The 10997-nt window shown below is 40.2% G+C and overlaps 1 protein-coding gene across 3 annotated transcripts; it reads left to right on the top strand.

The window, feature by feature from the left end:
• The first annotated feature begins 5758 nt into the window (after window positions 1-5758).
• On the top strand, window positions 5759-9838 carry CD1E (CD1e molecule). Of its 3 annotated transcripts, XM_037729645.1 has the most exons (6): window positions 5759-6363; window positions 6691-6987; window positions 7612-7881; window positions 8135-8413; window positions 8804-8897; window positions 9028-9838. In XM_037729645.1, exons 1-6 carry the CDS (start codon window positions 6306-6308, stop codon window positions 9188-9190), a joined length of 1161 nt encoding a protein of 386 aa, XP_037585573.1. In that variant the 5' UTR covers window positions 5759-6305; the 3' UTR covers window positions 9191-9838. The 3 variants fall into 3 exon arrangements, with proteins under 3 accessions (XP_037585573.1, XP_037585574.1, XP_017359201.1); XM_037729646.1 differs by lacking the exon at window positions 9028-9838 and having other exon boundaries at window positions 8135-8309; window positions 8804-8876; XM_017503712.2 differs by lacking the exons at window positions 6691-6987; window positions 7612-7881 and having other exon boundaries at window positions 6203-6363.
• Window positions 9839-10997: the final 1159 nt, after the last annotated feature.

Below are 10997 nucleotides of genomic sequence, written 5' to 3'. Positions count from 1 at the left end.
TAGGCAAGGACTTCATGACTAAAACATCAAAAGCAATGGCAACAAAAGCCAAAATAGCTAAAAGGGATCTTAAAAGCTTCTGCACAGCAAAGGAACAATCATTACAGTGAACCAGCAACCAACAGAATGGGAAAAATTTTTTGCAAGCTATCCAGCTGACAAAGGGCTAATATTCAGAATCTACAAGGAACTCAAACAAATTTACAAGAAAAAAAACAAACAACCCCATTAAAAAGTGGATGAAGGATATGAACAGACACTTTTCAAAAGAAGACATTTATATAGCCAACAAACGTATGAAGAAATGCTCATCATCACTGGTCATTAGAGAAATGCAAATCAAAACCACATTGAGATACCATCTAATGCCATTAAGAATGGATGGAGATCATTAAAAAATCTGGAGACAACAGATGCTAGAGAGGATGTGGAGAAATAGGAACACTTTTACACTGTTGGTGGGAGTGTAAATTAGTTCAACCATTGTGGAAGACAGTGTGGCAATTCCTCGAGGATCTAGAAATAGAAATTCCATTTGACCCAGAAATACCATTACTGGGTATATACCCAAAGGATTATAAATTTTTCTATTATAAAGACACATGCACACGTTATGTTTATTGTGGCACTGTTCACAATGGCAAAGACTTGGAACCAACCCAAATACCCATCAATGATAGACTGGATTAAAGAAAATATGGCACATACACACCATGGAATACCATGCAGCCATAAAAAAGGATGAGTTCATGTCTTTTGCAGGGACATGGATGAAGCTGGAAATCATCATTCTCAGCAAACTGACACAAGAACGGAAAACCAAACACCACATGTTCTCACTCATAAGTGGGTGTTGAACAATGAAAACACATGGACACATGGAGGGGAACATCACACACTGGGGCCTATGGGGGTTGGAGGATCTAGGGAAGAGATAGCAGGGGGGTGGGGGGATTGGGGAGGGATAGCATTAGGAGAAATACCTAATGCAGATGACAGGGCAATGGATGCAGCAAATCACCACCACGACATGCGTATACCTATATAACAAACCTGCATGATCTGCACATGTACCCCAGAACTTAAAGTATAATAAATAAATAAATAAAGACAAAAAATTATCTGATAGAAGTAAAAAAGACAAGAAAGTTTTCAATAATTCTATTTATCATTTTACTGATAAGAAATATAAAAGGTGTAATAATTGAAACAAAACTAATGAAACTTTCGTATTTAGAGCTATCATTAGAAAATCCAAAAGGATCTATAGATAAAACATTAAACTTATTAAGTTAATTTAACATGGATACTGGTTGCAAGGTCAATTTTTTTTTATGTATAACATACTGTAGGCATCTCCTTATTTGTGGTTTTGTTTTCCACAGTTTTAATTACCCATGGTCAATGGCAGTCTGAAAATATTAAATGGACAATTCCAGAAATCAACTATCCATAAATTTTTAATTGTGCACCATTCTAAGTAGTATGAGGAAATTTCATGTCAGCCTACTTCATCCTGACAAGGATGCAGATCACCCCTTAATCCAACATGTCTACACTGTATACGCTTCCCAACCATTAGCCACTTAATAGCTGGCTCAGTTATCCAACTGTCCTGCTCTTGCAGTGCTTGCGTTAAAGTAACCTTTATTTTACTTAATTACAGCCCCAAAACACAGAAATATTGATGCTTATAATTCAAATATGCCAAAGAGAAGCCATAAAGTGCTTCTTTTAAATGAAAAGGTGAAAGTTCTTGACCTAAAAATGAAAAAAAAAATATGCTGAGGTTGCTATGATCTACATTAAAAAGGAATCTTCTTTCCATAAAATTGTGATGAGGAAAAAGGGAATTTGCACTAATTTTACTGTCACACCTCAAATAGCAAAAGTTTTTACCAGAGTGTGTGATAAGTACTTAGTTAACATTTTAAAAATCCATCAAATTTGTGGGTGGAGGACATGAACAGAAAGGGGTTCCAGTTGACAATACTCAGATTCAGCAATCTGGGCATCCACTAGGGGTCTTGGAATGAATCCTCAGCAATTCAGAGGGGAATACTTACCTGCTACTTTGTATTCTTTGACCTACATCTCCTCATGTCTGCCCACCACCACCTGCTTCCTGCCCCTGGAAATCACTGTTTTATTCTCTGTTTCTGTGTACTCACCTCTTTTAAGATTTCACATATAAGCGAGATTATGCAATCAATATCTGAGAAAAGCCTATGTCTTGAGGAGCTTATCAGTAGTATAAATGGTCTTTAGGCCCATAGGAGTACATGAGTCAGAAGCATCGATTAAAACTTCAATTTAGAAGTGTGCACGTGTTGATTTTTTAATTTGAAACAAATATTGGGACTACAGATAATCTTTCCCTAGAAGACAGGTTTCCTAGGCCAAGGAACAAGGGTACCAATGCACAGTAGAAATAGAAACCATGCCACGGAACTGAATGAGCATTGTCACAGCGTAGTGTGGAAATATGTGACACTGCCATGTGGACACTGTGGACACTGCCATGTCCATGTCTGTACTTTTGAAACAGAAAGGAAATATGAAATACTGGATATGATATGTGGGAAAGAATATAACTTGGAAACCTTGTTAATTTCTAGGCCTTTCAAACGATCTCAATTGCTGCACTTTTCAGGGAAAAGATAGTGCATAAGGTAAATTTTTCTCTCAAATATGGCATTTGAAGAATTCCAAAATTTTGATTTTGTCTGGCAATTTTCTTAACTAAGTTTAAATTTATAGTCATCTTCTTGCAAAAGTTGCCAGAATCAAAATGGAGTCACTAAGTTTAAACAAACAACAATTAAAAAAAAAAAAAAACTGGCAGAGCTAGGGAAGACTATACTGAGAGGGTTCTCACGCTTGTATACCTAATTAGAACAACTACCACAAGACTCCACAAAAAACACAGCCTTGAAAAGGCCATCACAGCCACACACACACACACACACACACGCACACACACACACAAAATGGTTCAAAGACATCTTCTCTGCCAGCAACTGTCTGTTTAACCTCTGACTGGTGTGAGCCTTGTTACTGATATTTGTAGGCAAGGATAATTATTTCAAAACAAATATGTAATCCTCTTCATTTCTTTTTTCTTTAAAAATTTTGCCTTCCTTTTTCAAAGTCAGCGCCCCACTCTGCCTCAGTTCTCCCTCCCTGGGTTTCACCCACTGTCCAACCGGTCCCTTTGAAATGAACTTGGTACCTTGGTTGGAAATGCAGAGATCACTCCTCTTCTGCGTCTCTCTTGCTGGGAGCTGTGCTCCGGAGCTGTTCCTATTTGGCCATTTTGGTGGTGGTCTATTGTACAGTATTTTAATTGCTAACTGAGAGGATCTTAGATGTTCTCACTATAAAAAATGAGAGAAAAATGAAACTATGTGAAGTGATGGATACGTTAATAACGTGATTGTGGTGATTACTTCACAGTATATACATATATCACAACATCATGTTATGGACCTTAAGTATACTCTATTTTTTAAAAATTAAGGCAGACTATAAATATATAATTTATCATCTTTACCATTTTAAAATGTACAGCTCAGTGACAATAAATACATTTATTTTTATACTTAATTTGTATTTGCTGGTTCTACCTCAATAAAGCTAAAAAATATATTTAAATAAATGTTAAAGAAATTTAAGTATGCACAAACAAGAAAATAAGTATGTAGAAATTCTGTCTTTCATAAAAATAAGCCAAAAGAATAAAAATATTATCCAAATTCTTTGAAAAATAATTAGCAGATGGAACATTTTATTACATTTGTACAAATGTACTCAAAAATTTTATTTTAACTCAATTTTAGTGATTTATCTCCCATAAATTTCTTACATAGAGAGATTAACTTGTCCAAGGTCACATCTTGTAATATGTTTTGAGAGAATTTTCTAGTTTTGGAAAAAGGGGATCTGTGAATGTTACTGTGAGGCACCCCTGGGAAAACATAGGAGGGGGAATTTCTTTTTAAAAGAGACCTGGCCACAAACAGTAAGTATTTTTAGAAAAAAATGTGGTTAGGCACTGATGGAATTTTGTAAATCAAGAAGGAAATCATTGTGCCACATAATGTTCCAAAAATTAGAATGAATATATATATTTTTCTTCGGAATTTATCTTCTAGATAATTTTAATTTAGAAGGAATGCCATTAAATATTTTGTTAATGATTATTGGGTTGCTATTACACATTCTTTATTTCTACTTTGCCCAGTATTTTGCAGTTATCTGGGAATTTCGTCATCTCAAAATTAAAAACTAGGGTGTGGTTATCTTTACTTACACAATAGTGCAATTTTTTTTGTGGAATAACAAAATTTCTTTGTTCTCTAATCATGCTTTGCTTTATTTTATTTTGCAAATGATTTAAAAATTCTTCTTCTTTTTTTTTTTTTGTTTTGAAATAGAGTCTCACTTTCTTGTCCAGGCTGGAGTGCGGTGGCACAATTTCAGCTCACTGCAACTTCCACCTCCCAGGCTCAAGCAATTCTCCTGCCCCAGCCTCCCGAGTAGCTGGAGTTACAGGCACACACCACAGCACCTGGCTAATTTTTGTGTTTTTAGTAGAGACAGGGTTTTGGCATGTTGGCCAGGCTGGTCTCAGATCTGCCTGCCTCAGCCTCCCAAAGTGCTGGGATTACAGGTGCGAGCCACCGCGCCTGGCCTGATTTAAAAATTCTTATGAATACAGTTACTTGTAGCATTGATATTTGGCAAAGGTCATTCCAATCTTTTTACTATGTATTACGTTTTTTGCAGGTTAGTATGTATTCTCTTAAATATTTATCTTTGTTTACTCTTCACAAGTTTATTATGCAACCAATTTTGGATTTACATAGAGATTTATAAATAAATTTACATAGCAACTTACAGCTTTGAATGCATTTGTAGAAAAGAAATACTATTGAAAATAAAGGTAGACATTCAACTCAGGAAACAAGGAAACTTTTTATCTTTCTTTAACCTTAGAATTTAGAAGCGATACTAAGATGAAACTAGGTTTGGACCTTTTTCAATAATTCTGACCACTGTTCTGTAAATTCAATCTATAAAAAAAGTAGAGATTTGGGGTTGAATTTTGTTTTATTTTTTTCCCAAAGACTTCTGTCTCTGATATCTTAGTGTCTGGCAATTGTTTTTGGTAGTAGGTGGGCTCTGAATAAATGTCGGTTGAATAAATGTGTAAAAACCAAGCAAAGGGGTGTTATTTCAACTGCCTACAGGGTGTCACAACAAATGCCAATGAAAAAGAAACAAAATAAAGGCTCAATACAGTAATAATTCTCCAGTGAACACTCCAGTCCTCTAGAGCTACTTCCCTGTGTCCCCCAAAAGTGCTCTCTAACCAGACGCAAGCAGGGGATGCCAGTGCTCTCAGGCCATGAACGGTGATGGGAAGCCTCATACCTGCCCTCACTCTTTCTTCATACCTAGGGCGAAGCTGGCCCACTGACTTCCAACATGCTCTCTTCATTTGGGTACGGATGGGGATCCAAAGCCCCTATGTATTTCCTCCAGACTTGCTCATAAAACATGGGTGAAATCTACCTGCCCTCTAGCTCACCACTTCCAGGTCAAGCTCAGTCATGAGCCACTTTAACTATGAAAGTTTTTGACTGGGGAAACTGAACAAGAGGGAGCTTTCTTTAGATTATCTGATAATCTGCATTGCCATTGCTTCTGCTTTTTCGGCAGCATGGAGAGTTGGATTATGGAGAGTTGCCTGTGGATTATGCAGCTACATCCAGGATGCCGACTGTCTTCTGATCATGATCAAGAGAAGAGTGAAGAGACACAGGTGGAGGAGAGGATCACAGAGAGGTAGAAATGGGAAACTGGTGGATGGGCCACTAGGCACCATGGAGTGACTACCATCACTTCTCACAGATTAGATAATCAACAGCCCAAGTATGGATTTGATTTCTCCAAGGCCAAAAGCTACCAAATTTTCTAGCCAGACCACAGACTTTGTTTTAAGCCAGGATCTGTTTTCCAGCGGTTAGTGCAATTAGGTAGGCTGGGAGGATGTAGACAAGGGCAGTGAGAAAATCTGGAGCCAGATAGTGGGAGAAACAGGGGAAATGAAAAACCCCGTGGGAGGCTGTGGCAAAGGGAGGCAGGGGGTTTCTCTGACAGCGAAGTCAGCAGGGAGATTTGTCTGTCTGTGCAGCAAGAGAAGTCAGATGACAGTGCAAGTGCATGTGGAGAGGGGTACTGATATCTGAGTTCTGAGGGCAGGTGTCCTGCCAAGTCATCATTCCTTTACCAGAGCTTCAATGCTGCTCCTACTCCTCCTCTTCGAAGGACTCTGCTGTCCTGGGGAAAATACAGCAGGTAAGAAGAGTACAGGTGGAAAGTTACTTATGGTAGGGCACCGGAGGCTGAGAGGAAGCTCTGGGGAGAACCGGGGGAGGGAGCAGTACTCCTCTAGGATGTTCTCGGAGTATGCCTTTCAGGCTAGTTCCCAGCAGAGAATTCTCACCCACAGTCTCAGTTTTTGTCTCCGATTTTGGAGAAAGGTAGCTGGCCCCAGGGGAAAAGCGTATCGGAGTATGTGCAACCTGCATAACTATCTCTCTTCTCTGGGTCCCTTTTCTTCCTTTGGCATCACTTCTCCTGTCCCTTTACATTATCTCCACTTGTCATCTCTCTCTCTCTCAGTTCCCCAGGCTCTACAATCCTATCGTCTAGCAGCAGAGGAACCCCTGGCCTTCCGCATGCTCCAAACTTCCTCCTTTGCCAACCACAGCTGGGCACACAGTGAGGGCTCAGGATGGCTGGGCGACCTGCAGACTCATGGCTGGGACACTGCCTTGGGCACCATCCGCTATCTGAAGCCCTGGTCCCATGGAAACTTCAGCCAGCAGGAGCTGAAAAACTTACAGTCACTGCTCCAGTTGTACTTCCACGGTTTTACCCGGGTAGTGCAAGCTTATGCTGGTCATTTTCAGTTTGAATGTAAGTTTATTGCTCTAAGCTGATAATTTGCTTGAGAACATCAACTATTTTCCAAAGCAGAAGATAGTATATAGACTCTGACCATCATTTAACCTTACTAACCTTACTCGTCACTCTCTGGCTCCCTCGCCCTCCTCTGCTTCACCCTTCACCACAACCCACACTCCACCATATACACAAAAGGGCCTGCATGTGCATATCTCAACATACCCCCGAATATACCTTCCTGTTCTGGCTCTTTGGAATGATTGTCTCCTCTGGATCTTCTGCCCTTCATTCCTGCCCTCCAACTCAGCCTTTCTCAACCCAGTTTCTGCCCTTCTTTCTCCTTGGCCTGAGTGTTCACATGGACTGGCCTAACCAACTTTCACGTGAATTCTTTATGACCAGTCTTCTATCTTCCTGATAGCCTTCCCATCTATCACTTTCCCATTAATTATTTCAAAGTATCTTCATTATCTTCAAATTTTCTTCCCACAAATTTTCTTCCCCTTTCCCATTAAGCTCTAGTCTCCATATGATTTCCCAACAAAATTTTCTTCCCTTGAATCTCTTTACTCTTTAAATTGTTTTCCTTCCTTGTGGTTCTTTCCATATTGATCTCTCGTCTCTGTCCACTCTCAGACCCCTTCGAGATCCAGATATCAGCTGGCTGTAGAATGAATGCCCCACAAATCTTCTTAAACGTGGCATATCAAGGATTAGATTTCCTGAGTCTCCAAGGAATTTCCTGGGAGCCATCTCCAGGAGCAGGGATCCGGGCCCAGAACGTCTGTAAAGAGCTCAATCGCTACCTAGATTTTAAAGAAATACTGCAAAGCCTTCTGGGTCACACCTGTCCTCGATTTCTGGCGGGGCTCATGGAAGGAGGGGAGTCAGAACTGAAACGAAAAGGTGAGCCTAACTCTCTCTCCCCTCTTGTTCCTAGTACTATAACTCTCGTATTTGAATTTGCCACTCATCATCATTTTGAAAGACATAGTGACAGGCTGGGAGGTGAGATGTGTGGGTTTAGGACTATTTCTTAGACCAGAGAAAGAAGTGATTATTAAGTCATTCTTAGTATTATTATTAAGGCACCTGAGTCCCTGAGCTCTGGCCCGGGGTACCCTTCAAAATTCCATTTTTCCTGTCTTCTTCTGCCTAGTGAAGCCAGAGGCCTGGCTGTCCCGTGGCCCCAGTGCCAGGCCTGGTCGTCTGCTGCTGGTGTGCCATGTCTCAGGATTCTACCCAAAGCCCGTGTGGGTGATGTGGATGCGGGGTGAGCAGGAGCAGCGGGGCACTCAGCGAGGGGACGTCCTGCCCAATGCTGATGAGACATGGTATCTCCAAGCAACCCTGGAGGTGGCGACTGGGGAGGCCGCTGGCCTATCCTGTCGGGTGAAGCACAGCAGTCTAGAGGGCCATGATCTAATCATCCACTGGGGTGAGAAAAAGCTGAGGCTCTGCTGGGAAATAATGAAAGAGAGCCCTGGGGCTTTTGAGTGAGGGGCTGTGGAAATGGGTAGGAATGCTAGGCACAAGAAGGGTAAAACTGGGAGAATCAAAATAAAGGATAGAGTATGACAGTAGTTAAATTTCAAGAAAATAAAAGTTGGGAATTAAAGATACTAACAAAAAAAGGGGGAGGAACTAGTGATTTGTTGGGAGAGGGTTGGGAGGAGATCACAGACAAAGGATCAGGAGGAATTGAAATGAGGGCTCTGGAAAACACAGATGAAAACTCTAGGAAGGTCCCACCCTTGTGAAATGAGCAATCTCAGCTTGGGGGAAGAGAGTATTTTGGGGTTGATGTTCTCATTCTATCCCTAATTAGGTGGATATTCCATCTTTCTCATCCTGATCTATTTGACTGTGATAGTTACCCTGGTCATACTGGTTGTACTTGACTCATGGTTTAAAAAACAGAGGTGAGACTTTTCTTGTTCTTTGTTTCTTCAGCCTCTAATCAACTCATTATTTTTTCCTCCATCTTTTTTCTTTCTGCCTTTCCCCTTTTTTTCCCTTCTTTGAGATTAATATCGTCCTCTTTTTCCACAGTTCAAATAAGAACATTCCCCAGACACCCAGCCCTGTCTTTCCCATGGGAGACAACACCCAGGACACCAAGAATTCAAGACATCAGTTCTGCTTGGCACAAGTATTGTGGATCAGAAACAGACTCTTGGAGAAGTGGAAGACTCGCATAAATCAACTCTGGTGATGTTTGTTTTACCTTATACGTAAAATCCTTGCCTGCATCTTCTTACACGTAGTGCATGTCCCGTAAGGGAAGCACACTTTTAAACAGCTTGTACTAGCAAAGATATTGATCCCTTTAAAAATATTTTTTTCCCTGTCTTCCAGTGATATTTTTTTTCCTGCTTTGGCTACATATCCATCATTGTTGATTTTTCAAAGTATAATCTAGACGCTTCTTTTTTATGGACTCCCAGGATCATCCAATTGAGAGCTCTTCCATACTCCCCAAATTGAACTGATCTTCACAGGCACATTCATCTCTTCCTACTCGGAATAATAGTTATTTGGTTTTTTTTTTTTTTTTAAATCTCAGTTGCTTGAAAGTAGGATTTAGGCATTTGTGTCTGTATTCATGACCAAAAACCTTATCTGAATTCAGGGCCAGCTTCATAAGCATGTGACCTATGCAGACACATGGAATCGTATGCTCTGAAGGAAACTATGCTAGATTTAATGCTCTGCTGTTGTCATCTTGGAATCTTTAATCATTTTCAAACAAGAGATACTGCATTTTCATTTTTCACTGACCCCACAAATTGTATCGCTGATTCTGTCTGAATGTAATATTTCTCAATAAATGCTGACTGAAATAAATTTGTTGTCAGATCAAGTGATGTCTTACTCCATTCCTTCTCTGAGATCTCGGCATCATTTGATGGTGCTCTTATTAAAACTCTTCCTCTCATGTGGAGAAATAGGAACACTTTTACACTGTTGGCGGGAGTGCAAATTAGTTCAACCATTGTGGAAGACAGTGTGGCAATTCCTCAAGGACCTAGAAATGGAAATTCCATTTGACCCAGCAATCCCATTACTGGGTATATATCCAAAGGATTATAAATCATTCTGTTATAAGGACACATGCACACAAATGTTCATTGCAGCACTGCTTACATTAGCAAAGACCTGGAACCAATCCAAATGCCCATCGATGATAGACTGGACAGGGAAAACGTGGCACATATACATCATGGAATACTATGCAGCCATAAAAAACGATGAGTTCGTGTCCTTTGTAGGGACATGGATGAATCTGGAAACCATCATTGTCAGCAAACTGACACAAGAACAGAAAATCAAACACCGCATGTTCTCACTCATAGGTGGGTGTTGAACAATGAGAACACATGGACACAGGGAGGGGAGCATCACACACTGGGGTCTGTGGGGGGGGAACTGGAGGAGGGACAGCGGGGGGTGGGGAGTTGGGGAGGGATAACATGGGGAGAAATGCCAAATATAGGCAATGGGGAGGAAGGCAGCAAACCACATTGCCATGTACGTACCTATACCACAATGTTGCATGTTCTTCACATGTACCCCAAAACCTAAAATGCAATTATATATATATATATATATATATATATATATATATATATATATAAAATCTTCCTCTCTCCCTTTGCCTCTCACCAGAGGTGAAGGAGGCAGATGAGTGCCTCAGATTCCATAGTGATTGGGATGTTAATGAATCTTCAGGGATATTTAAAAAATAATAACATAAGGGCTATCTCCTGCCAAAGTGAGGACAGGTTTGAACTGGCATTCCTACTTCCCTGAGCCGTGTATATATGTGTATCTTCGTGGATGTGCATATTCATGGGATAAATTCATATTTTGAGCAATTAGAAAGAGCACGTAGGGTTTGAGGCAGAGCTAAGGTGATGAAGCAAACTAGCGATTGGATGCCAGTTAAGCTACATGTTTGTTTTTATTTATTAGCTTGGCTTATTATTATTATTTACAGTTTGTTTTCATATGTATTCTTA

Source organism: Cebus imitator, unplaced genomic scaffold, assembly GCF_001604975.1.
Source record: "Cebus imitator isolate Cc_AM_T3 unplaced genomic scaffold, Cebus_imitator-1.0 Scaffold313, whole genome shotgun sequence".
In the NCBI taxonomy this organism is placed as follows: domain Eukaryota; kingdom Metazoa; phylum Chordata; class Mammalia; order Primates; family Cebidae; genus Cebus; species Cebus imitator.
The sequence above is the reverse complement of the archived record's forward strand: the minus strand, read 5'-3'. Positions and strand labels throughout refer to the sequence as shown.

Excerpts from the sequence above, each read along its gene's own strand:
- CD1E (XM_037729645.1), top strand. The coding sequence starts at position 6,306 with ATGCTGCTCCTACTCCTCCTCTTCGAAGGACTCTGCTGTCCTGGGGAA. Across the intron at positions 8,414-8,803 it reads TGATCTAATCATCCACTGGG|GTGGATATTCCATCTTTCTC; the intron begins GTGAGAAAAAGC and ends ATCCCTAATTAG. Across the intron at positions 8,898-9,027 it reads TCATGGTTTAAAAAACAGAG|TTCAAATAAGAACATTCCCC; the intron begins GTGAGACTTTTC and ends CTTTTTCCACAG.